This window comes from Cladophialophora bantiana (assembly GCF_000835475.1).
Source record: "Cladophialophora bantiana CBS 173.52 unplaced genomic scaffold supercont1.5, whole genome shotgun sequence".
NCBI classification, from domain to species: Eukaryota; Fungi; Ascomycota; class Eurotiomycetes; order Chaetothyriales; family Herpotrichiellaceae; genus Cladophialophora; species Cladophialophora bantiana.
Genome location: NW_015971579.1, coordinates 1060053 through 1085348, shown reverse-complemented (window position 1 = coordinate 1085348; position 25296 = coordinate 1060053). Strand labels below are relative to the sequence as shown.

The window sequence follows — 25296 nt, the reverse complement described above, 5'->3', positions numbered from 1 at the left end:
CTCCCTGAATGCCATCTCAGGTCTTCTCTGTCGCATAGCAAAAGACTCGTTCACAGATGGATTCTTGTACGGCCTGCCACGGACGAACATTAGGAGATCGCTCCTACGGCGCCAGGAAGGGAAACGCAACAACAACTCCCACAGAATACCAAATCGCGCTGTTAGGTTCATTCTAACCTGGAGCTGGGCGGCCTGGAAGCCGCAACACAAGATTGAACTTCCTCCGCCATATGGGTTCAACTGCCTTCGAACTGCATTACGAATAACTGCCTGTAGGGGGCCAGGAGATCGTCATGAGCAATGTCGACACAACAGAGACCTTCCCAGAGGTACCACTCTCCTGGGATGAAATTGAAAAGCGGTTGGCATCTGCCACCCAACAAGTGTTCCGCTGTGTGGATGCAAAGGCTGTCGACGATGTGACATCGTTGAACTCGTCAACCACCTCTCTGCAGGATTTCCATCTTCAAATCGAGGGCACGATATTGGACCTGCCCTGTATTATCAAGGTCAGAAAGAAGAGCAAACACCACCGACCCCATCTTCTTATTTCGAGCACTGCTCCCGACGCAGGACCCGTTCATGGTCGCTGGTTTGGTGATGTCTCCATCTGTGACATCGCGCCTACTGCTTTCCCAAGGAACGATTTGGCCAGCACTATTCCGGCAACGGCGGCGGCGCCCAAAGGCGACAATGTCCGAAACCACGGTTTGCTCCTGGTATCCGCAAGCATAGCTAACTTATATATATATATATAAGAGAGTGAATGCAGAAATAGATCAAGTCTCTCCAGACAGGCTGAATATGATGGAACCAGGACAGATTGTAGCTATCGGCCTGCCCCGGGCCTGGAATGTCTGCATCTGTGTTGGAGACACGGCATTGCTATCAGGGGCGGAGTGATCTGGATCAACATCTTCACGGCTGCCGCGGTCGAATCGTTCTAGGAAAATTGCAATGCGCGAAGGTGTCGATTTTAGCTCGGATGAAGCCCGAACCTGCGGAAGCTACAAGGCCTCACAAGACTTGATTGACAATGAAGCAAAAGGCATAAAAGTTCTGTGAGAGGGGGAGGAGATGATGACGTCTTCTGAGATTGTTCACAGCTCAGTACGCCGATTGGCTGTCATTCATTTCCAGGTTGTGCTATGCGCGACGAGACAGCTGTACGAGGGTCTCTCTATTCCGTTTCTACTTCTTTGATAATCTATCGGGGAAGAAACATACGACAATGACCTACCCGACACCATGCCTTTGACTGTGTAATCCGTCCTTTAGAGGGGGCCAATGATCGATCCATTTGCCCCCCAAAGCCCTTCCTGCGTCACGCAGACCTCTTTCTCTGTCTCAAATCGCCGACAATCTCGCGGGCCAACATTGCAAAGAACGCCCTAGTCTCCCAGACGGGCAAGACGACGCTGATCAGTGCGGAGCTGAAAACCCAGATGAAGCTGATGACGACCCAGGCGGTGAAGAAGCCGACCGAGAAGACGTAGTGGCTGAGGAACATGGGGATGGGGATCAAGAAGTCCATGATGAAGGGCAGGACGAAGGAGGCGACGCAAGCGAGCTTGAAGGCTGCGCGCAGCCGCGACGGGTGCTCCTCGATCGCAGCGTCCAGAGACATCTGGCGCTCTTCGTCGGCGCGGATGGGGTCCTTGGTTGCAGTTGTCGTGAGGTGCTTTTCGTCCGGTGGGGCCGACGTTGGTGCTTCGCTGACGGATTTGATGGCATCCTTTTTCTCAGCGACACCCTCTCCGCCGCTGCTCTGCGTGGTGCTTGACCGGGAAGAATCCGCCGCGGGAGGAGTGGTGCCCTCCAGTTCACCATGGGCACTGGCCGCGTTGATGGCCCGCGTCGAACTCCAGTCATAATCATCCGGTTTGAGCAGAGACACGACGACCGAGACGATCAGGCCGGTCATGATGGCAGCCAGATTGCCAGCCAGCGTGGCGTAGTTTGATCCCGTAGTCGTCAGGTTGAGTTCACCATAATAGACCTTGGCTTCGACGAGCCAGGCGGTCAGGCCGGCGGCGAGACCACTCAGCGCCCCGGCGATGGCACCGGCGCGACTCTGCCCCTTCCACGTTATGGCGAATGCGACGGGGAATACGGCACCGCCGATGAGGAGGCCCATGACCAGGAACAACCAGCCGAGATCGATGCCGATGACGTTCCAGATGATGGCGAAGATGGCCATGGTCAAGCCAAAGACGGCGACGTTGACGTGGGCCATGAAGATCAAATTGCTGGGCGTGGCGTTAGGTTTGATGTACGCCTTGTAAATATCGAAGGTGAGGATCGAGGAGACAGCGATCAGTTCGGCAGACGCGCAGGACGTCACGGCCATGAAGAGCGTGATGAGCAAGGCCACGGCGCCGCCTTTGCCGAGGAGCGTGCTCGCTGCAAAAGCGGAGGCGAGACCAGCAGAGATTTGACTCGACGAAGGCGCATGGGGGTAAGTCGGGTAGGCAGGGTTGTCGGTCAGCGCGACCGAGGCCAGACCCAAGGTCGTGGCGAAGCCAAAGGGGATAGCGAACCACGCCATCCCGCCGAGAATGTACGCTCGCACGGCGGTGGTAGGACGAGACGCAATGGCTCTCTGCCAATACGCTTGGTCCAAGAAGACGGTACCACTGCCAGAACAGAGCTGAATGACGCCGAAGATCAACGCATTGTTGGATTTCAAAGTCATGTAGCTGCCGTCTTGGTTGCCGGCCACGGGTCGAAGAGTCGCCGCTTTCTTCAGCAGCTCGAACATGCGAGAGGGAGACCCGATGAGGTCGTCCGTGCAGTACACTTGGAACATAAAGTAAAGGATAATGACCATCAGAATCAGCGTGTGAGAGTAGTCGCACAGGAAGGTCGCTCGGAGCCCGCCCATGAGAACATACGCAACCACACCCAGAGGGATCAGGAAGATGGCCGCATAGACGTTCATGCCTGTGAGACTAGTAACCACGGCTGAGCCACCTAGTAGGAGCTGAGACCCGACCAGAATGTTCGTAACGAGGGCGAAGAAGATGAACACAAGGTGGGCGACGGTGCCATAGCGGACTTGGATGATTTCCAAGTACGTGTGGCATCGAGGAGCGTTCATCTTGGTCTTGCAGGCTAGGATGGAGAACATCAGAATCTGAACCGTGGCTCCTGCTGCATACTGAGGGGCTATTAGCATGAAGGTTGTCAGGATCAAAGGGGAATGGGGTGCTTTACCCAGAACGGTCCAGCTACACCATATGTATAAGCGACCGTGCTGCTCTGGAGAAGTGTAGCAGCCCAAGTCCACGCTGAAACTATACCAGCAGCAATGAGACCAGGTTTCACATTTCTACTTGCGGTGTTGAACTCTTCACTGGTCCTCGTGGAGAAGTTTGTGTATCGGTTCTGCACCGTATGTGAGCATTGAGAAGACGTTTAGAGACAGGGCAATGGTACCTGAAGCATGGAGATGCCGGCCATGACAACCGTAAAGAAGAAGCCGATGCCCACGACCACCCCATATCCCACCCCTTGGGACAATACTGCTGATAGAGCATCTGACATGATAGCGACGAGTACTGCAGGAGTCAAACAATAGAGAGGGGATGTGAGGAAAGCAACAAGATGATACCAGACCAGCGTAGAAGGACTTTCATATACTTTCCTTGATATACCCACCTTCGGCCATAAGCCCGATGCCAAGTATGCGGATAGCAACTGCACGAAGGAGTGTTCAGCATCCCGACCGCGTTGCCGGTCAATCTCCTGCGAGGAGAAATGATTCTGAAGCGAATACCGACTCTGATAACGCATTTGACGATGTTGGAACATTTCCCAACCCCTGTACAGAATGCGATAAATCCAGGATGTGTCCTGGGCCTTATCTCATTCGAGGAACGCTTTCCCAGCAGCGCCGATCAGCCGCTCTGTACGACGATGATACCATTTGATTGACACCGTCAGATGGAACCGCATGGCTGCATGGTCGTGGAAATCCGATGGCAACGTGCATCAAGAATTGAAAATCCTTTGGGTGTCAGGGATTTTTCGCCTGTGGTGGAGAGTTGACGAAACATGTCCGCGGTGATCTGCGAGGCTGTCATCAGTTATCAACCGTCGATAGGCAATGCATAAGGCTATGTCAAATAAGGAAGCTGCCAGGGGTTTTTCTCACGTGCCCTGGAACGCGAATATGGATCTGTGTGGCCGAAGGATTTTGCCCCGACTGACATTGGACACAAATAGCAGGAAAACATGGGCAGCCAGTCGAGCCCGAAGCATGGCCGTGAGCCAGACGGAATAGTATCGAAACTGTCTCTAAACTCGCATCCGACAGGCTCTAGTGCACCAGCCCATACAATCTCCCCGAGAATTTCGGAAATGAAAGCCGCTGGTGCGATCAAAGCAGCGCCTAGAACAGCACCAGATCCTCCGGGACAGACAATGACTGTGGTTCGTCACTTCAACTTTCACCTTACAAAGAGAAGGTGACCGAGACACAGATGATGGGTCGCAGACCATTCAGGCCTTGGGCGTTGCGTGGAGATCAAAGATGCCAGCGCCTGGCTCTTCACCAACCATCAACCTTCCGCGCTCGAAGCAATAACCCGCCCTCGGGCTTGGAGACGATGCCGAAATTCATTCTAATGTCTTCACCCATTTTCTTATCAGGATTGACGAGTGACCACTCAAATCGGCCAACTAAACCCGCCAACAACGTCGCAAATTCTCCTCGTGCGTATCTTTCGCCTATGCAACTTCGAGGCCCGGCTCCAAAAGGTAAGTAACGGTAGGTTGCATCTTCGCCTTGGAAGGCTGCATGAGGGTCAATCTTCATCTTCCCATCTTCGCCATATTGCAGAAAGCGCTCAGGTTTGAACTCTTTCGCGTCCGGGCCCCAGATGCTCTTAGTACGGTGTGTGCCCCAGATAGAAGTTATCACCATTGTCCCCACGGGTAATGGTTGATCAAGCACAACTGTTCCCGGTTTGACGACATGTCTCCGTAGGACAGGAGCAGGTGGGAACAGTCTGAGGGCCTCATAACAGACCGCAGCCAAATATGGGAGAGACTCAATGAGCGGTGCGTCGACGGACTCCTCGCTAGAGCTCGGTGAGGGCAGATGAGTCTGAATCTCAACTCGCAAAGTAGACTGAATTTGTGGATTGTGCGCAAGGAGATATAGTGCCCAAGTAACAGCGACAGATGTTGTGTCTTGTCCAGCTGCTAGAATCGTTGCAGACTGAGCCACCAACTCCTTATCGGTACAAGGCTCCTTGAATTGCAAGAGAGTTGAAATGATATCTGTGTCGGCAAACTTTTGAGGAGCAGAGCCGGATTTCTCTTCCTCGGAGTCAGGATCGAGATTCTCTCTACCGGCAAGGGCCTTCCTTCTTGACCTGATCATTGGTAAGGTGGCATCGTCCAAGGCTTTGACGATCCGATCAATCTCATAGCGTCTTGCCATTGGCAGCCGGACATACAGCCAGTAGGGCATTAAAAATGCCAAGAGTCTAAAGAATGTCGCTTCCGGGCTTGTTGAATTCGATAGAGGCAGAAGTCTAGCGAGATCGCTTTCCGGGTTGTCGATTGCGTTTATCTCAACTCCGAAGCCTGTCGCAGCAACAATGTCGAGGGTAGCACGCATCATCCAGCCTTCCACGTTTACAACAGCAGACGAATCCAAGCCAGCCTGATCTATCTCCTTGTTGAGCGAGGAAACCAACTGCGCGGTGTGCATCCAGAATCGAGGGAATAGATTTTTGATGTACTTGTACTTGAAGGCAGGTAATAGAGATTTCCGCTGACGCTGTGAAGCTTCGTGAGCATAGGCAAGAACAACGGACATGGAAAGCTTTTACTCACCTTGTGCTCGTCCTGGGCAGCAACTAGCAATCCAAGACCCGTAATCTGACCGATGAGCTTAGTTGCGATGGGGAGCTTGTTGTAGTTATAAGCTTGAAGAAGCATCATCTCCTTGGTACCTTGAGATTTGGTAATTAAGAGTCGTTCGCCATGAAATACACCAAAATACCGGATAAGACCATCGTTAGGAGTCTCGTTCATGAACTGCTCGAGATCTTCAGGGCCGGGCTCGACGAGGAACGTCTTCCACCACGGTCCTTGGGATGCTAAAGGCAGTCTCCGAAGGCGACTGATGCGCGGTGCCACATAAACCACCCAAACAAGCAGAGAGAGGAGCTGCAACAGAACCGCGAGCCACAAAAAGGTGAAAGGATTTCGCTTGAAAGAGATGCCCAAGCCCACTCTCACAATGAACGCTCCTCCGAAGAGCGTGGGTAGCATAGGAGATACCATTTTGACGCGTCAGGGACCGAAGCGTAGCCTGTCGAAACAACAGATTGTAGATACTCATTCAAGCTGTAACATATAATGTGAGGGAGTCTGAGAGCTATACGTACGTATCCGCGCGAGCCACATGGCCTTCCGAAATAGGTACTTGTCTCGCTGCCATGTCGTTCGTGCGCCTGCTGCTATCTGATCGAGAGGGGGGCAACAAAGATTGAGGGCCTTAGTCAGCTGACAAGTGAACTACAGTGACCCAGGAGGTGTTTCTCAGGTAGGTACGTGTGCAAATGGCCCCTTGACCTCCTGAGTCGCATTTGGTGTAGGGCATCAGCACAAGGCGCTGAGTATTTGACAAAGTCTCCGATGTAGGCAAGCAGGCGGCGAATCGCAAAGGTGAATGAGGTCCAGAATCCAGATTGATCATGGCAACTGATGGGTGGGTATCATTATCAGTAAACAATCACCAAAAAATCGTGTAGTGGGCCACGACATAATCAGAAAACTGGATATAGGACCGAATATATAAGACGGAGCACGGAGTACAGATCCGGAGAACTAAATGCCCGTAGCCCCCGAGCTGATTGCTCAAAGCAGGGAAAGTGTAGGACAATAGGTGAGGAAAAGGGAGATCGAGCCGCTAGGGGCAATTTGCAGTGGTCTGCCGCTTTTCCGCGTCGTTTCCGAGGCTGCGGCCATGTTAATAATTGCCTTTTGTACAATTACTGGCTGCCAGCAATCTAATGGCAGCTGACCATTGTACAAAAGAGGTAATTTTGAGCCTCAAGTAGCGAGAATTGGCAAATCCATTTTTTTGAGTCATGACACCGCATTGCATGGCAATTGTCGGTGCAGTTGCTGTACCAAATGCGACAATATGGGCGTCGTCGATATTGACAGGATTGGTGGCTTTCTCCCCAGTCGATATCGGGAAGCAGAAGTTGGAGTATACACACGGAAGCTGGAGACCAATCATAGCCTTAGTCCAAGCAATGCAATTCGTGGAGGAAGCTAGGGTGCACCAGAATCAGTTCTTGCTCGCAAGAACCCACAAAAAGGGGACTAGTCTGCCGTCCTCGTCGTCGTGTAACACTTCGCTTTGAATGATGCTGAAGCCAGTGTCTTTCAGCATCTCAAGGCTGGTCTCGGCGTCGAAGCTGCTCCAATACATCTGGGACCCTAGCCACTTTTCTGTTTTCCCCGGGTTATCTGCGACTCCCAAGTTGCACAGGAGGTAGCCTGTAGGCGAAAGCCACTTCCAAACCTGTTGGATCAGGTTGCACTGCTCGTCTCGTGGGAGGTGAATGATGGAATAGAACGCCACCACAGCCTGTAATACTGAACACTCAAACTTGAGGCTTGTCATGTCTCCCTGAATAAAATCAACATTCTCTTCTGGCACATTCGCCTTTGCGAGGTCGATTTGCGATTGGGAGATATCGTTGGCAAAGACTCGACGGCATCGCTGTGCCAATAGTCGCGTACATGGAACACCAGCGCCACAGCCAAGTTCAAGGACATCTGCTTCCCAAGGACTCTGTAGTCGCGAGAGCAACTTGTCCACATAGTCGAGACGGGCTGTTGGTTTCCCACTGGTCCAGTCGAAATAGGTTTGTGCAATTTCGTCATAGCCATTCTGGACCACAAGCTTTGGATTGTCCATGGTTGATGTTTTCTGTCTGGCGCAGTTAAACCCTGCGCGTTGACTTCACGCCTGGCAGGTTTGTTGACCGAGACCACCTTCAAACCTTGGATGAGTCAGAGTTCGCATGTCGCTGAATGTGTCCGAGCCAAGTCGGCGAATGCTTTGAAGTCTGCCTGAGGATGCCTGGCGGATGCCTGAAAGAGGATGGAGGATGAGGAGGCTGGTCAAAGTGGGCAACCATCTGCATCACGTGCATCACGTGTCCATGTCAGGGTCCAAACGCCATCTTGGACTTTGTTCCTTCTCCCCTTCTCCGTATTTCTTTTCATCAGGAAGCTCCTAGGTCTTCAATACTCTTTCAGCAGCCTTGCTGGTCTTCGTTGAAGCGAAGACATGCGGTCAGCAATCCTTCCTCGGGCAAGTCACAGCCTACGGGTTACGGATTTGCCATATCTCCAGGGCGCTCCCGGCAAACACGGCACGCCGCCCGCGATCCAACTCTCTCACAATGTGGGACCGTCCCCTCTAACCGTCGGAGGCTGCAAAAATAAGAATAATGTGCGCTGGCGTGCCCAACAAAGAATGCGCGCTATGTGTGGCAGCAGAAGGACGGCCAAGGTTTGATGCTTTCCTCATTTTCGGCTCTGAGTTGTCCCATATCTATCAATCCCCTTCTGGGCTTTGGTCACTTCTTGCCTGGAGCTTGCTCGAGTTAATCGTATGGAGCCGACGATCTCCGAGAACTAGCGATCGAGTGCAGTTCTTATTTCGTACCCCAGGCGAGACTCCGAGGCGAGGACCTCCACCGTATTTTTATACTGTTATCGATCCCCGAGTTTGTTTGGATTTTTCTTTCGTTTCGTTTCTTTTCAACTTTAGTGGAAAATCGATCATTATCTGGGCATGGTGGAAGGAAACACACAGAGCGAGGCATGGCCGACTACTCCTGCCGGGAAGGCTGTCGAGGCTGTGGAAGCTGCATATGACGACCATAAATCCGAGTTCGCAACGCCGAAGTCGAAATGGCAGAGAATTATCGATGTGCTGACATGGACGCCGCCATGGTGTCGATGGGATCCAGAAAAGCCGCCTACATTCTCGGTCTGGCATAATGTTCTTTTCGCATTTGCGGGTGCCTTTACTGTGGGCAACTTGTACTACAACCATCCGATTTTGAATATTTTGGCTCGGGACTTCAGTGTGCCTTATGTGACGGTGTCACGAATCCCGACTCTGATGCAAGCTGGCTATGCCACCGGCTTGCTGTTCGTATGTCCGTTGGGCGACCTGCTGAAGAGGAGGCCACTGACCTTGGGCCTGATTGCATTTACGGCTACCATGTGGTAAGTCACGCCTATTCCAGAGCCTGGACCCTGTGCAACCCCCCCCAAAAAGGCATGGCTCTATAATGCTGACCTATTCCAACTAGGATCGGACTTTGCGTGACCCCTTCATTCACAGCCTTCTGTGCAATCTCCTACATTTGTGCTGTCACAACAGTCATCCCTCAAGTAATGCTTCCCTTGGTCGCGGAATTGGCACCACCTCATCGACGCGCCCTAGCCTTGAGCATTACCACCTCTGGTAACCTCCTTGGCATCGTGGTGGCCCGTATTCTCTCGGGCGTTGTCACACAATTCACGTCATGGAGAAACGTCTACTGGATTGCCCTTGGGTTGCAGTATCTTATCCTGATTACACTCTGGCTTTTTATGCCCGACTATCCCTCTTCCAACCCTCAAGGATTGAACTACTTCAAAATGATCGGCGGAATCATCTTTTTGTACAAGAAGCATGCCGTCCTCGTCCAAGCCGGATTGGTCAGCTTCTGTATCTCGGCCGCATTCACGAATTACTGGACTACCCTTACATTTCTCCTTGCCGACTCACCGTACAACTACTCACCTGTCGTTATTGGATTGTTCGCACTAATTGGTGTGGCTGGTATTGTGATGGGTCCGATCTACGCGAAATTCATCATTCAACCCTTCGCACCTCTCTTTTCTTGCTTGATCGGCTGCGCGGCCAATCTAATAGGGATAACCATCGGGACGTACACGGGGAAACATACGGTGGCAGGACCAATAATTCAGGCCTTCACACTGGACATGGGCCTACAGATCACTCAAGTGGCAAACCGCGCCGCGATTCACGTGATTGAGCCAAACGGGCGGAATCGAGTAAACACTGCCTTCATGTTGTGTACATTCACAGGGCAGTTGACCGGCACATCGGCGGGGGCAAAACTGTATGAGAGGGGTGGATGGATTGCGAGCGGGAGTCTGAGCGTGGCGCTGGTGGGATTGACGTTTGTGATTTGTGGCTTGAGAGGTCCATATGAAGAGGGTTGGATAGGCTGGCATGGAGGATGGGATGTGAGGAAGAAGAATCTGGCCGAAGCGACGAGCGGACCTGTGCTGATTACAGTGCAAAAGTCGAGCACGACTGATGAAGAGAAGGGGGGACGGTGATGGGACGTCTTTACCGACCACAGCGTCGACGTCTTTGCCGACAAAACAACAGGGAATGCGCCCCTGAATTTTGCTATCTTTTCAAGCCCTTCAAATTTCACGTTTCAATGCAAGCCCCGTCTGGACAATGTGAAGGAGTCGAGTGGATTTCGTTCCCATTGGCGAATGGGAAATGAATCTCCGGTCCCTTGCATATCCTGCCTGGTGCTGCCTTCAATATGCATAACTAAGGCCTGTCACTCACGCACCAGTCCAGATCCAGACCGCTGCCTGGTGGTGCCTTGCATGTATGTGCGGCTCAAGTATCCTACAGGTTGCTCTGCAGAATAACTGACGCTCCCTCCCAGAGCATAAATAGTCCCAGTGAAAGACCATCGATACACCCTCTCCACGAAGCAACAACCAGAATTCGCCGTACTCGCAATGGCTGCTTCTACTGCTGGGAACTGTAACGTCCCATCCCTGGCTGAGCAGGCCGAGCAAAAAGTCTTTGAAGAACTGGCCAAGCATGTTCAGAACGAAGGCAGGCAATCGCTCTTTGCTATTGGCGGTTCGATCCCAATCACTTCTCTTGACAACAATTTGATCTGCGAGTCTGACGATGCCGGCTCGGATGGCGGCAACGAGACTAGCAAGGAAGCCTCCAAGGAGTACAGCATCGAGCAAGATGTCAAGGTTGTCGACGCCAATGACAGTGAAAGTGAACGTGAGGGCAACCCCCAAGCAGCGCCATCACCAGCCGCCCTACCGGGGCCTGGAGGTGCTGCTGTCCACAAAATGCGTTGCGACCCGATCACAGTCAGATGGGACTCAGCTGCCCACGCCGGGTCCTCCCACAAGGTCACCTTACCGTGTACCGACAGTCAGAGACCCTCCTTCGAGCAGCTCCTTAAGGATTGCCAACCAGCCAGCTTTGGACGCGGCGGAAAAGATGTCATGGATGAGACATATCGCAAGGCCGGGAAGCTGGATGAGTCTGATTTTTGCACAAACTTCAACCCCTATGCCCTCGGAATCATCGACACTGCGGCGCAAGCTCTTGCTCCAAACAACTGCAGACAAACAAATGAGACCCACGGCATCCGGGCGGAACTGTACAAGCTGAATGTAAAGGTGCCCTTCCTCCGGCACTTGATCATTCCACTAACTCGTCCAACTTAGGTGTATGCAGCGCCCTCGGGGAAGTTTAAATCCCACGTCGACACCCCGCGCTCGAAACACCAGATCGGATCTCTGGTCGTCTGCCTTCCGAGCGTCCACGAAGGCGGGCAGCTAGTGCTCCGCCATCAGGGTCGGGAGATTGTCTTCGACTGGTCTGGTAAAAAGGCCAGCAGTACCGTTCAATGGGCGGCTTTCTACAGCGACTGCGAACATGAGGTGCTCGAAGTCACGGCGGGCGAACGTGTGACACTGACATACAATTTGTATGCCACCTGCTCAGCGAACACGGCTTGGATAGATCCGGAACAGGTCGAGCTACACCACTCGCTGAGAACACTGCTGGCGGAACCAGGATTCTGCAAGAACGGTAAGACCTTCGACTTGAAAGCAGTAGGATGATATGGCTAAGTTGCGTTTCTCGCTCCTTCTAAGGTCTCACACTTGGTTATCACTGTGCGCACGCCTACGCACATACCTCAGGAGACACTATTCCCACGCTCCCCGCCACTCTCAAGGGCGTCGACAAAGTCGTCTACACATGCTTCGCCGCAGCCAATCTCCCCGTGCGTCTCCGACACTTACTCGTGCTCGACAAACGCGACCGCTCTGATTACTATGGGTACATCCTCAGCGGATACGGGACAGAGGACTCGGACAGAATCCGAGACCTGAAGGAGCTGTATCAACGCAAGGAAGTAGAGGGATATGGATTAAAGTACTACGTCTGGGACCCGGTCGACAAGAATCAACCCGTTGACGTCGACTTGCTGGCTGACGGTCTCGTCCCATTTGACTACACGGACGCGGGCCTGTATGATGGGGAGAGCTTGATACCCATTATCAAGAAATGGTCCCGCGACTTTGGCGTCAAGAAGGTCAAGTGGCTGAACACACCGAGTCATCGGGAGCTGGCGTTGGTTCATGGTGCCGTAAGTTCTGTCCCTCTTCTCTCTTTCCCTCCCGATGAAATCCTGGGCGGAAACTTGGATTGTGGTAATGTATCTGACGGTTCTTCCCATCCAGTATGGCAACCAGGCCAGCATCGCGACGAAGTACTCCAGATTGGTCATCACCATGGACATTCCGCCGTTCCAAGAACGTTAACTTGCGTGCGAGGTGCGGTGAGTGGTGCGTGAGAGGATATCATACTGAACAATAAGAGGGTATCATCGCACTGGATAGCCACCAGTACAGAGCTTCATGCTGGACAGCCAGCCACAGAGGCATCAAGCTTGCAGGCAAGCAAGGGATTTCATATCATGGATTCTCTCGTCAGGATACTCGTCTAACTGGACTTTGGTCTTTTTCTTTCCAAGTCATTCGCTTTATCTGACTAGTTGGAGCGCTCGCATAGCAAGCAATGGTCACTCCCGCTTTAAGGACGAGCAAAAGGATGTGTCCGAGAGCATTCCCTGTGTGCATGCATGTGTGTCCTCGTCGGTTCTCATCTGCCTTGTTCCACGCACTGGCCGTGTCGGTTAGCACACCATCCCTTGGACTTGTTCCCTTGGGTCCACCAAAAGACTGACTCTCAGTTCGAAGTGCCGTTCGCGCTCTCGTGCATCTTCGGGCTGTTATGTCCCCAGTCCATGCCCTGCGGATGCGAAGCAGTTCGTGGTCAGTTTGTGTTTTCCTGATATAACTGGCTAAGAATCCAGGATCCGGGATGCCTGGCTGTGAAAATGGGCGCGTGCACGCTCGTCCTCAGAGCATATATCACCCCAGCCAAAGAAAAAGGGGGATCCTTCTAGGCAAGTTAAAGGAGAGAAACGGGACGAGGGGCCAAAAAAAAGGAAAGAAAACAAGAGAAGAGGAGAGGAGAGAATGAATAAAACCTGGTTGTCCTCACCAATCCCAAAATGACCTGTCCCGCCGCCAAATCGTGCGAGTTCTTCTCCCCCAACCACACGGGCTCGGTCTTCTTGATGCCCTCCTCGATATCCACAGCGCGCCCACCCGTCACGAAGAGGGCTTGGCCGTGCGTGGTCGGCTCGGCGCTGACTTGGATGATGTACTTTGCCACGTCGAGGGGCTGGTTCATTGGCATCGCGTGCTTGACCCATTCAGCGCGCACGCCGGCCAGGAGTTGCGTGTCGGTTGCCCAGGGACCTGTAGGATTCAGATAAGAGAGAGGAAGACGGGCGGGTGAGTGAGTGAGTGAGTGAGGGAGGAATTAAACTCTTGATCCGGAAAAAGGGGGAAATGGTTTTCTTGTTGCGGGATGGAACTTACATATGGCGTTTATTCTCAATCCGTATAATGGCGCCGTGAAGGGGCGGAGAGCTCTCATGAGTCCCAACACGCCATGCTTTGCCGCCGAGTACGCGAAAAGGCCGGGCGACTCCTTGAAGCCCGCGACCGATGAGACGAGCGTGATGCATTTTGGCGAGGTGATGGATTTGGCCGTCGTTGATGCTTTGTCGAAAGTGTGCTTCTCCTTCAGGTATGCCACAGCGAGTCGGGCAAAATATAGAGTGCCGTTCAGGTTGATGTCGACTACCTCGGTGATGCCTGTTGGTGTCTATGTACCTCATAGTGAGCGACTGATAAAAAAACACTCGTGGCATGCTATATGTAACACCTCTAGGTTGTCGCCCCCATTTGCTGCACGTACCTCTCTCACGCTCTGGAGATCCAGCTTCTCTGGCTCCCAATACCCCGGTCTTTCAGTCACCGCAGCGCAGCAGATCGCAATGTCAATCTGTCCGTGCTTGTTGTAGACGGTATCGAACAATGAAAGGATAGACTGATAATCCCGAACGTTGACCTTGAGATATGTCACGCCGCCTTCTGACGGCGAGGCTCGAAGCTCATCTGTCAGTTTCGAGCCCTTGGTGTCGTCCCAATCGCCGAAAAAGACATGAGCGCCTGATTTATATAGCTGGGTCACTGTTGCTGCCCCGATCCCCTGAGCGCCGCCTAGAAAAAGAAGGTGCCATGGTGAGCATAGGAGTCAACAGTACAGTGGTTGTGTACACCAACCTGCGAGGACCACCACCTTGCCCTTCACTGACTCTAGGATTGATTGCTCGATATGTACCTCCGCCATTGTGGTCCGATGAAGGGGATTGTTCAACGGTTTTCTGGTGCCCAGAGGAGATGTCGCCCGTCCGTTTTCTTCCTACCAACGAGTGAAACAGTCAAGAATGGACGTCGAACTGTCCACATGAGAAGGCCGCTTGGCCTGCTGGGACACAACCCAAATTTGAACGTTTGTCCACGTTGACGGCCTTCACACATACGCAGTGTTCAGAAGCGAAGCGGTCCATATCCGATGAGGGGGATCCTCTAGTTGGACTCGTCTAGCTCTCGGCAATTGGTTTCGCTTCCCTTATTGAATGGGAGACTCAGAGAGAATCGGGGTATAGGCACCATGGGGGCTCCAAGGCTGAGATGCCCCACATGGGAGAATCGCTGGCATCCCGTGGGGCAATTCCGTTAAGGAGGAGCATCAGCCGGGAGATGGAGAGTTGGCTGAATATTTCAGTCGACGAACCCGAAGTGTGTCGATCTGGGTATAAACTGGGGTGGCTACCGACAAGTCGAGTACGTCCGTACCATACTACCACGATAACACGAACCCAGACGCAATTCGTTTGTTAGGGTTGGACGTCTACTTTCCAGGCTTCATGATGGCTGCTCAGAGGAAAAGCGTTGTGGTAACTGGTTAGTAGTTCTACACAAAAACACTCCGTCTCGCGGCAGAGATGCTTCTAACATGGGTCAATTCCAATAGGAGGAGCATCGGGAATAGGGTTGGGAATCACCCGTTCATTTGCGGAACAAGGTGCACATGTTTCCGTCCTCGATGTGAACCCAGAGGGTGGGCAAATTGTCAAAGGGTTGTCGGCAGAGTTCCCCAACGCTACCTTCTCGTTCATGAAAGCCGATATCTCCCAGTGGGATGGGCTAGCCACAGTCTTTGAGCAGATTTATCGAGAACAAGGCCGGATCGATGTCGTGATGGCTAACGCTGGGATATCTAAAGAGCCGAGACTGATCGTGGACGAAGACACGCCTTCAAAGCCACCTTTGCATACCTTGGAAGTTAATTTGATCGGAACAATATACAGTGAGTTAGAAATGGTTCTCCTGAAAAATATCTGTGGCTGATTCCAGTCGCACAGCCGTAAAGCTGGCTATCCACTACATGAGGAAGAATCCTGTTGTCAATGGTGCCACAGCCCCTTCCAAAGGCTCCATCATTTGCACAGCATCGAACGCCGGGTTATATGCGTTCGCAGTCGCACCGCTTTATGCTGCGTCCAAGTTTGGGGTCGTCGGTCTGGTGAGGTCACTCGCACGTCAACTTGAGAAGGAGGCGATCCAGATCAATGCTTTGGCGCCTGCTGTTCTTGGTAGGTTGCTCGGTGGAAATCTGTAAGGCTGAAACTGACCGATATACCAAGAGACAAACATTGCTCCGGACAAAGCATTGTTCAAGACGATGATCCTCACACCTATGTCTACGCTGACACGAGGAGTTCAGCAGCTGGTATCAGATCCATCCTTGACCGGTCAGATTGCTGAAATCCACGGGGAAAGCGTGACCCTGAGGGAACCGACCCCATACGTCGATGAGGACACTGGCACGAACATCGAGACGTTCTGGTCCTTGGGATATGCTTGACGATGCGGCAAACAAAAGCCCACAGCGGACCGTATCGCGGAAAAGGGGTAGCCTCTGCTCATTTTGACAATTCTGAACATCGGATCCGGAGGGTCAACGATCCGGGAACCCAACGTCCAGCTGCCCCCAGACGAACATCGAAGGAGAGCCAAAGTTGTCCGAAACCACCCTGGACTTGGACCGCGGCATACCACTTTGCCAGATGCTGTGATATTTGTATCCATCCGCAAATAGGAGATGGCAGTAGAGACGAATAGGTGCCCTCTCTTCCAATGAAAACGAGCCTAGCAGAAGTGTGAGCTGCTTGGCAGGTAGATTCGCCCAGAAAGTTTTACATGGTGTACAGGTAGCCTCGCATCGCGCGGGATTTGTTCGGTCCAAAAGACTGGCAAACAGTTGATGTGCTGTGTTTGCCTGTGGCCAACTACTTTTTCCGAAGGTCGACCGGGAAAATCGAAGTCCGGGCTCGGAAATCTGTCCATCGCTAGGGCCCCGGCGGAACCGATCAGCCAAGACGCAAGTGGTTCCGCCCGACCGACGTATCAAGGTTGCCAGGCACCCGCTTAAAGGAATCTTAGGCGCCCTTGGTGCCACCCCAGCTGGAGGCTCGGGGGCCCTTTGGGGCCTTTTGGGGTTCCACTCCCACCTATGTTGCTCTACCAAACCATCCCCCTACCCCGGACTTGGTGCATTCAGCTCCTCGAATACCTCGGACCTTTCCAACGCTGGTGACGCTGCCTCTCTGGTGGCATGAGCTTCAAAATTCGGGAAGCTAGCAATAGAAGGAACTTATAGCCCACCCTCCTTCCCGTTTGGATTCCTAAGAGTCCTCCAGCAGACACCTCACAGCGTCACTCTTATCGCAATGTCGTAACTCATTGTCGTGGACACAGAGAGAAAGAGGAAACCGCAGAGTGCCCACCATGTCCTCCGCCAAATCGCGTTTGTCCAGTTTGGCAGCGCAAATCTTCCCTCCCAATCCTCAGGTTCAAACCAGCAAGTCCATCGACAATCTCAGCATCGACAACCACACCGTGGGCACTCTATCGTGGTACAACATCCATACTCTTTCCCCAGCATTCTTCCTGCCTCGCGCAGCAGCCATCGAGCCCAATGCTCCAGCTATCTATCACCGCACGGCCAACGACAAGATCCTGAGAAGGTCATATATCGAGTTCGCCGACAGAGCTCGAGGCTTCGCATACTATATCAAGAAGAAGGGATATAAGAGGATTGGGATATTGTCCACGAATACCCCGGCCTTTCTCGAGGCGGTCTTCGGCATTGGGGGCGCAGGCGCAATCAACATTGCCATCAATTACCGTTTGAAAAAGGACGACATAGCCTATATCTTTGACCATTCCGATGCCGATGCTATTGTGGTCGACGCCGAGTTCCTGCACTTGCTCGATGACTACAGGCAAACCCATCCCAACGTGCCTATTATCATCGACACAGACACCGATGCCGTTGAGGGCCAGCTATGTGGACCGTTTGATGAAGCCGTGCTTGAGGGCCTGCAATACGACTCCTCGCTAGGCTCTCGCGGCTGGGGTGGTCTCGAGGCTTTGGCCCCCGACGAGCTTGCCGTCAATGCTTTGGCATACACAAGTGGCACAACCGCGCGGCCCAAAGGTGTCGAGTACACTCACCGAGGTTGTTATTTGGGCGCCCTGGGCAATATAATCGAATCCGGTCTTGCATATCATGATGGCGAGCGCTGCAAGTACCTCTGGACCCTGCCGATGTTCCATGCCATGGGTTGGACCTTCCCCTGGGCCGTGACTGCTGCGCGAGGAACCCATTACTGTCTTCGCAAGATCGACTATCCCGAGATATGGCGGTTGCTGAAGGACGAAGGCATCACCCATTATTGTGCAGCTCCGACCGTCAACACTCTTCTGTGCGCCGATTCCAATGCCCAAAAGTTGCCCAACCCGGTGCGAGTCACTGTGGCTGCTAGTCCACCTACGGCCCATCTATTCGAGCAAATGACAAACCTGAATTTGCATCCAGTACACGTTTACGGGCTGACTGAGACATACGGTCCGATCACGAAAGGTTATATCCTGCCAGAGTGGCACAAGTTCCCCGATGTCAAGGACAAATACGCCAAAATGGCTCGCCAAGGTCACGGCTTTGTGACATCACTACCCGTGAGAGTGATCAAGACTGACGTACCTGATGGCACGATTATCGATGTCGAGAGGAATGGTAAAGAGATAGGGGAGATTGTGTTCAACGGCAACATTTGTGCTAGAGGGTATTATAAGGACGAAACCGCGACGAGAAAGCTGTTCCTGGGCGGCGTGTTGCACTCCGGAGATCTAGCCGTGTGGCATGAAGATGGAGCCATCCAGATTTTGGATCGTGCAAAGGACATTATCATTTCTGGTAAGTTGTTGTCTCTGAACACGGCGTGATGCACAGCCCGCTGAATCATTTTGATCAGGTGGTGAGAACATTTCTTCAGTTGCCTTGGAATCGATGCTCGTCACGCATCCCCATATTCTCGAGTGCGGCGTGGCTGCGGTCAGCGACAGTCACTGGGGCGAACGGCCCAAGGCATTTATAACGGTCAAACCCAATGTCAAGGTGACAGGCGAAGATGTGATCAAATGGGCGCGTGACCACCCAGGAATCAGCCGATTCATGGTGCCCCGAGAGGTGGAAATTGTCCCCGAGTTGCCCAAGACCAGTACAGGCAAGATCAGGAAAAATGTCCTCCGAGAATGGGCCAAAGGTGCAAAGAGAGGAGGGGAGTAAGGGCGCCACCGGGATCGACCCGCGAGGCTGATGCCCAAGGATATATGAGATCATGGATTTCCGTGGGAATTGGGGGCCATGATGTCCATTCTATCTTGTCGATGATATACCCATGTCGCTCCTGACCTTCATAGCCGAGTTTCAGCTTTGGTGCAATTCCAAATCCTCTTTTCCTTCCGCGGTACCTCTCGCAGGACATGCGTGGGTGACTACGTGGCGCCGGAAGATCCGTACGGAGGATGTTGCCCACACCTAGCCATGGCTTTTCTCAATGTTCGGTTGTGACTTCTCTTAGGCCAGACGTTGTGGATCGTCTTGGAATGTTGCTGTGTGTCCTTCTGCAGGATGGGGCCAGGGATGGGTTCGGCTCAAGCCGGACCATCGGGATCGGCAAGATTCATATGAGAAGGGTACATAACGTCCTGCTCATGCCTGTGCACGTTGTATTGTCGAGCCCACTTTGTGCCTGACCAAGCAGCCAGTCTGATATGCGATTGACCCCATCCTGTTCCTTCTAAACCTTCCTTTATAGAAGCAGACTTTTTGAGCACAAAATCAAGCCTCGGGTTTGAGAGACCGAGGGATGTAGGGGTGGGTTAGTCGTCAATGGCCGCAGCCAACAGCCCTGCGAGAGCCCTGTTAAGGACATACCTATGCATCTTTATCGGCGCCACGGAGGTTCGAGTCGCCGCCCCCGTAGCTTCCCGTACATAGTATGAAAAACACGTCATGCGGGAGAACATGGTGGATGGTGGGTTGATGAGAATACCGCGTATGATCAAGGCTGGCATCTGCGAATAAGGACCTGAAGGACGTTACTGGATGGAGGACTGCATGATTGGTATGAAGAATGAATGTCATGTCTGCAGGAGAGGAAAAGTGTCAGCTGTCGCCTCAACGTTAGCTGAAGGCCGATCACGATCTGGAGACGAGACCCTGGTCAAACCCGGACGGAAGATGATCAGGAGCGCAAACTGGTCGTGTTAAGAGCCTGCCATACTCGTTAAGAACTGCAAATGAGGTTTTCGAGAGGGAGAAGAAGTCGCGCCTCTCGTAGTTGAGTCAAATCCCAAGAGATAATAAACTGGGTCTTGGTTGAGCCGTTGTTGGCTCGAGATATCAAGATCTGCTGAGCCCACTCATGGTCCGTTCCTACAACCATAGTCTGCAGTAGGTTGGAGGTCGGGTACGAGTATGATGTAAAAAGCGTTGTTGAGATGCAGAAAGTCGAGTGATATTATTGTCCAACAGGGGCTATTAGGCATCCCTGTGTTGGTTGTGCCTCTATGGTGACAGCCCCCCAGGCAAACCCCCGGCATTCCTTAGCTACATTTCCTGACGCGGCTGGGGGGATGGCTGGAGGACCGACGGGCCTAATCATCAACTTGGGGAGGCCCAAACCTGGACAGAGGGGAAGGAACCGGCAGGAATGACCACCCGAACTTGGCAGCTGAGCCGTTTAATTATTGCCCAGTATAACGACTACAGAGTACCCGAGCAAGAGCTCTTGGGGTAAATAGAGTTGATTTGTCAGTGCCTGGTCAGTCGCAGTCCCCAGAGTAATGGGCACCAAGGGCGCAACCCTTCAGCCCAGCGGCGGCACTAGCCACTACGACCCGACGAACGCCTCCTTTCTACGAGGTACTGCTCGACTCCCTCCATCATCCTGCGTCCTCCCTCCATCCTCCTCCATCCTCCATCCACCTTTCGACCACCGACCGTTAATATTCAAACAATCCTCTGTTGGCCGACCCAGGCCCATTCTCACTCCACCTCTTTCCCCCTTCCCACACCTCGCCATCCCCTTACAACCCTCAGTAAACATTCCATATTATATTTTGACGTTCCGGTCGCGGTCTGATGCACATCCCTATTCTGTTTGCGTTGTGACCTTTCACCGCCGCACCCGGATGCGCCGAACCGTCTCCCCTTCGAAGACACGCAAACTGACGTCGTCACCACCGAGCGATGACACTATTCTCACCTAGTCCCGTCTGAAAGCACCCTTTGAGGAGCTGGTCTATGCTGCAGCAGAGGTACGGATTCGTCGAATCTCAATACACGCTCTGCTACAATTCTGGATTTGCTGCACGCCTCCACCCGCGCAGCCTGATCTCGCCAACATGGCCGACGAACCGCGACCTCGTCTTTCCCCCATCCATACCCGAAATCTGAGTACTGTCAGCATCGAATCCGACAGCTCAGACAGTTCTCCATGTCCAGGCGATGATGAGGACACCGATTACTTTATGGCACATGCCAATGATTCACAGTCTTCCCTCGGTGCCGTTACCGCCATTCGTGACTGCGACGACGATGTCGACCTCGAACAAGTCCACCGTCTCTCCCCCATCTCCAAATTACCTCCCGAAATCCTCATTGCTATCCTGGCAAAATTGACCACGACATCTGACCTACGAAACTGTATGATGGTGTCGTATCACTGGGCCTTGTACACAGTGGGCATTCTGTGGCATCGCCCCCTATGCAACAAGTGGACAAACCTGCTTAACGTCGTGGCAGCTTTGGGGAAGGGCGACAAGAGCTATTTTCCATATCACGAGATGGTCAAGAGACTGAATCTATCCGCAATTGCAGACAAGATCAATGACGGCACAGTCCAGCCATTTATGAACTGCAAGGGTGTCGAACGCCTGACCTTGACCAATTGCTCGAATCTGACTGATTTCGGTGTGGCAGGATTGGTGGATGGCTGCAGGAAGCTCCAAGCGCTTGATGTTACTGATTTGGACGCTCTGACAGACCGCACGCTGCATGTGGTGGCCCAGAATTGCGCAAAATTGCAGGGTCTCAACATCACAAATTGTTCTAATATCACCGACGAGTCTTTGGTCGAGATTGCCAAGAATTGTAGGCAACTCAAAAGACTGAAACTCAATGGTGTGGTGCGAGCGACCGACGCGTCCATTACGGCAGTGGCGAGGAATTGCCGATCTATCCTAGAAATTGACCTCGCTGGCTGCCATTCCATTACCTCGGAATCCGTCACTGCGTTGCTATCCAATTTGTCCCATCTCAGGGAGCTGCGCCTGGCTCATTGCAGCGACATCAATGATTCAGCCTTTACAAACCTATCCCCGCGGCTCACCTTTGACGCGCTGAGGATTTTGGATCTGACCGCTTGTGAACAAGTCCGAGACGATGCTATTGCAAGGATCATTCCGGCCGCGCCTCGTCTAAGAAACCTGGTATTGGCCAAGTGCAGACACATTACAGATCGTGCAGTTGCCTCCATCTGCAAACTGACCAAGAATCTGCATTACATCCATCTAGGCCATTGCGTCAACCTGACGGACAATGCGGTCATACAGCTGGTGAAGGCTTGCAATCGAATTCGATATATTGACCTGGCATGTTGCTCACGACTGACAGATGCTAGCGTTCGCCATTTGGCACAACTTCCCAAGCTGCGCAGAATTGGTCTGGTCAAATGCCAAAACTTGACGGATGCAAGTATTATGGCGCTGGCCAGGGGCCCACTATTGTTCAGTCCGGGCGGGAAGATCGGGGTACCCTCACAATTTGTATCTCTTGAAAGAGTCCATCTCAGCTACTGCGTGAATCTGACGCTCAAGGTATGAGAAATCCGGTCGTGATTGTCGCTCTATCTAACAACTGAACAGGGAATCACAGCACTTCTTCACCATTGCCCTCGGTTGACCCACCTGTCATTGACCGGCGTGCAAGCATTTCTTCGTGAAGACTTGACCCGCTTCTGTCGCGACGCCCCGGCTGAGTTTACCCACCCCCAACGAGATGTTTTCTGTGTCTTTTCTGGAGACGGTGTCCAGCGACTTCGTGACTACCTCTTGCGCCTTGCTATGGACGAAGTGCAACGAGAAGGTCGTGATGCGATTGACGACAGTCTGCTTGATGGAGTCGACAGTCCGGGTGCGGACACCCTGTCGGACGATGGCACGGTTGATGGGAACGAACACTTGATGGATCCTGTACTCAATTCCCAGCGACACGGCTTGTCCTTGGCCAGTGCACCTCGATCGCGACCCCGACGGCGAAGTTTACATGAGCTTCCCAGTCATGTTGAGATGCCACTACTGCCGTTTGATCAGGTTCAACTAATGGGCCCATGGACGCCTGGTGCAGCTTTCCCGCCTGAGTCCCGCACATCTCAAGCTTCGCCACATGTTAATCTCATGAATTCCAACACCCTATATCAATCCGAGCCGTATGAGCGTCGATCGCGGAGCCCTGGCTATTCAAACACGTTTGATATAGCGGCGGAGTATGGTGAGCGTGCGAGGAGCACATCTCGAACTCCATCGCGGAGACACACCCTGGAGTCAACTTCGAGCCTCTACGCACCCCCTCCTGTCCCGATACATGGATTTGGAGAAAGCAGTTCTCGGCCTCTCGAACTCGGTCACTATTCCAACGATCCACGAGCCGGATACTTCGGGCTGGACGACCCGAGGAGATTTCCTGGCTGGCCAAATCCGCATTTGTTTGCATCAGAACCCCCTCGAAGACACATTCCAGGAGCGTCTTTCAGAAATCCTGCCGATGTGCGGCAGTCGTTTTTGCGACCTGAACCAGGTTTCAGCGCCTTTGACGCTAACCACGAAGCAATAATGTCGACCATTCCGGGTAGTCGGCCTGGTAGTCGACATCCATCACGATCCAACAGCCCTCACCTGTCCAGGGTGAACAGCAGGTCGAGACTGAGTAGTCTTCTAGCACCTCCACGAAGCTTCTCGTCGACCCCACTCAGTCAAGGAGACGATGCAAGGCGCAGCAGTCGAGAGCGGCGAAGCCGAGAAAGGTCCCGCATGGAGGAAGAAGCACAACGGGAAGCAATGCTGCGGGCACTTGCAGAAGCTGACGCTGCCGATCAATTGAGACCCGACCTCCCTCGGACTGAATCCGATCGGCAAATTGAGCTACCTTTGTTACCACCCGACTTAATAGAACGGGTAGCAAGGACGCCTCTCACGAGGGCAGAACCAACACCAAACATTCGTTTTGAAGTGGATGACACTGAGTCGACTGTGGATCCAGACCAGGACGTTACAATGACACAATAAGGACGCAATGCATTTTCGGAATAAAGTGGAGCACACGTTTACGGAGTACATGCGGAACGCATCGAAACGATGTCTCAATGAAGATGACTTTTTACACAGGACGACTGGCCAGGCATCATACTTTGTTTCCTACGACGCCCCATTTAGACTTTTACAACACAAGATTATGCGGTGATGCGGCGATGGGGAAAATCTGTTTCAAGTGAGCGAGCAGGGTGTTCCGGCTTCAGGAGTGCAGTCTTGTAAGGAAGACAGCACAATCGAGGCATCCCGGTCGTTTTGGACTCGAGTACGGTACTCTGATATACAAAAGGAAGCATTGCATGATTACTTCGAGCATGGTGCGTAGCATTATGCCTGTATGGAGCCGCTGGAATGGGAAGCTGTGATAACATATTCTAAGTCTCGCTTTAGCATAGCATGGTAACTCTGTTCAATTCATGCGTACACTGCACTGCAGCACCAAGTTGATTCTTCCGCAAGAGACTCGGGATGGTGCCGCGTGGGTGGTGGGTGGTTGCGCTACAGCCTCCCCGGCCACACTTCTGTTCCGCCCAGGGTGTGTGTTGAGCCTTTGCCTACTTGCGCGGGTCGGCAACTGAAGCCACCTTTTTCAGCCCGTCGGCTCGTTGGCATCATGGTGTGCAGTTCATCGACGAATCACCCCTCTCCAGCCTTACCCGGCTGAAAGTGACTTGAGATCTCAACATCTTTCTTGCCTTTCGCCACCCAAAAAATTCGAGGATGAAATAAGGATTCGTCGATGTCAGTCAGTTCGCGGCTCTGCCCAAAAACAAGCAGTGCGAACTCATATCCACGAACATACGAGAAGGTCATCACCTACCTGTCAAAGAGCAGACCAAGGGCCAAAACCACACCAGCTCTGCGCCGAGCTTTTATACGAAGCTTCGCCTTCGCTTAAACCCGTGTGGTCTGGAAAAGCGCAATAAAGTGGAGAAGCCCAGATGACGGCGTGTCTTGGAAGTATCCCGATTCAGCATATTTCGCTTAGCATTCCACCGAAAAGCGACAATTGAAAAAGGACGATAGCACTAACAAGGACTGATGAATCACAAGGTCAGCTGTCCGTTCAGCTACCGGAAGCTTCGGCGAAGGTTTGCCACGTGGACACCAACCCGGGAGAAATCGAATAGGGTATATCAGGCTGTGTTCTGCTGTCTGCACCACATCAGTTCCAGGCTTCAAGTTTACAGCCTTTGAAAGATGTTGGTTTGCCGGAGTTGTCTACTGATTGTCTCAATCAGGTACAAC

General features: G+C 52.7%; 9 protein-coding genes across 9 annotated transcripts; 5 read left to right on the top strand and 4 right to left on the bottom strand.

Annotated features, from left to right (window-relative positions):
- Nucleotides 1-1324: 1324 nt before the first annotated feature.
- On the bottom strand, nucleotides 1325-3546 carry Z519_03988 (uncharacterized protein; the record flags this gene model as incomplete). Its single annotated transcript, XM_016761735.1, has 3 exons — nucleotides 1325-3160; nucleotides 3217-3387; nucleotides 3439-3546. The coding sequence occupies 3 exons, from the start codon at nucleotides 3544-3546 to the stop codon at nucleotides 1325-1327; spliced, it is 2115 nt and encodes a 704-aa protein (XP_016622073.1).
- A 1006-nt stretch (nucleotides 3547-4552) lies between these two features.
- On the bottom strand, nucleotides 4553-6300 carry Z519_03987 (uncharacterized protein; the record flags this gene model as incomplete). Its single annotated transcript, XM_016761734.1, has 2 exons — nucleotides 4553-5791; nucleotides 5848-6300. The coding sequence occupies 2 exons, from the start codon at nucleotides 6298-6300 to the stop codon at nucleotides 4553-4555; spliced, it is 1692 nt and encodes a 563-aa protein (XP_016622072.1).
- Nucleotides 6301-7315: 1015 nt separating this feature from the next.
- Nucleotides 7316-7951, bottom strand: Z519_03986 (uncharacterized protein; the record flags this gene model as incomplete). The annotated part of the gene is made up of 1 exon (XM_016761733.1): nucleotides 7316-7951. The coding sequence occupies one exon, from the start codon at nucleotides 7949-7951 to the stop codon at nucleotides 7316-7318; it is 636 nt and encodes a 211-aa protein (XP_016622071.1).
- An 885-nt stretch (nucleotides 7952-8836) lies between these two features.
- On the top strand, nucleotides 8837-10404 carry Z519_03985 (uncharacterized protein; the record flags this gene model as incomplete). The annotated part of the gene is made up of 2 exons (XM_016761732.1): nucleotides 8837-9276; nucleotides 9363-10404. The coding sequence occupies 2 exons, from the start codon at nucleotides 8837-8839 to the stop codon at nucleotides 10402-10404; spliced, it is 1482 nt and encodes a 493-aa protein (XP_016622070.1).
- Nucleotides 10405-10827: 423 nt separating this feature from the next.
- On the top strand, nucleotides 10828-12669 carry Z519_03984 (uncharacterized protein; the record flags this gene model as incomplete). The annotated part of the gene is made up of 4 exons (XM_016761731.1): nucleotides 10828-11511; nucleotides 11566-11932; nucleotides 11998-12494; nucleotides 12589-12669. 4 exons carry the CDS (start codon nucleotides 10828-10830, stop codon nucleotides 12667-12669), a joined length of 1629 nt encoding a protein of 542 aa, XP_016622069.1.
- A 427-nt stretch (nucleotides 12670-13096) lies between these two features.
- Nucleotides 13097-14614, bottom strand: Z519_03983 (uncharacterized protein; the record flags this gene model as incomplete). The annotated part of the gene is made up of 5 exons (XM_016761730.1): nucleotides 13097-13159; nucleotides 13415-13674; nucleotides 13798-14086; nucleotides 14180-14484; nucleotides 14548-14614. 5 exons carry the CDS (start codon nucleotides 14612-14614, stop codon nucleotides 13097-13099), a joined length of 984 nt encoding a protein of 327 aa, XP_016622068.1.
- Nucleotides 14615-15197: 583 nt separating this feature from the next.
- Z519_03982 (uncharacterized protein) lies at nucleotides 15198-16195 on the top strand (the record flags this gene model as incomplete). Its single annotated transcript, XM_016761729.1, has 4 exons — nucleotides 15198-15231; nucleotides 15302-15637; nucleotides 15693-15923; nucleotides 15975-16195. The coding sequence occupies 4 exons, from the start codon at nucleotides 15198-15200 to the stop codon at nucleotides 16193-16195; spliced, it is 822 nt and encodes a 273-aa protein (XP_016622067.1).
- Nucleotides 16196-17118: 923 nt separating this feature from the next.
- Z519_03981 (uncharacterized protein) lies at nucleotides 17119-18961 on the top strand (the record flags this gene model as incomplete). The annotated part of the gene is made up of 2 exons (XM_016761728.1): nucleotides 17119-18589; nucleotides 18648-18961. 2 exons carry the CDS (start codon nucleotides 17119-17121, stop codon nucleotides 18959-18961), a joined length of 1785 nt encoding a protein of 594 aa, XP_016622066.1.
- A 2123-nt stretch (nucleotides 18962-21084) lies between these two features.
- On the top strand, nucleotides 21085-24024 carry Z519_03980 (uncharacterized protein; the record flags this gene model as incomplete). The annotated part of the gene is made up of 2 exons (XM_016761727.1): nucleotides 21085-22557; nucleotides 22606-24024. 2 exons carry the CDS (start codon nucleotides 21085-21087, stop codon nucleotides 24022-24024), a joined length of 2892 nt encoding a protein of 963 aa, XP_016622065.1.
- Between the last annotated feature and the right edge of the window lie 1272 nt (nucleotides 24025-25296).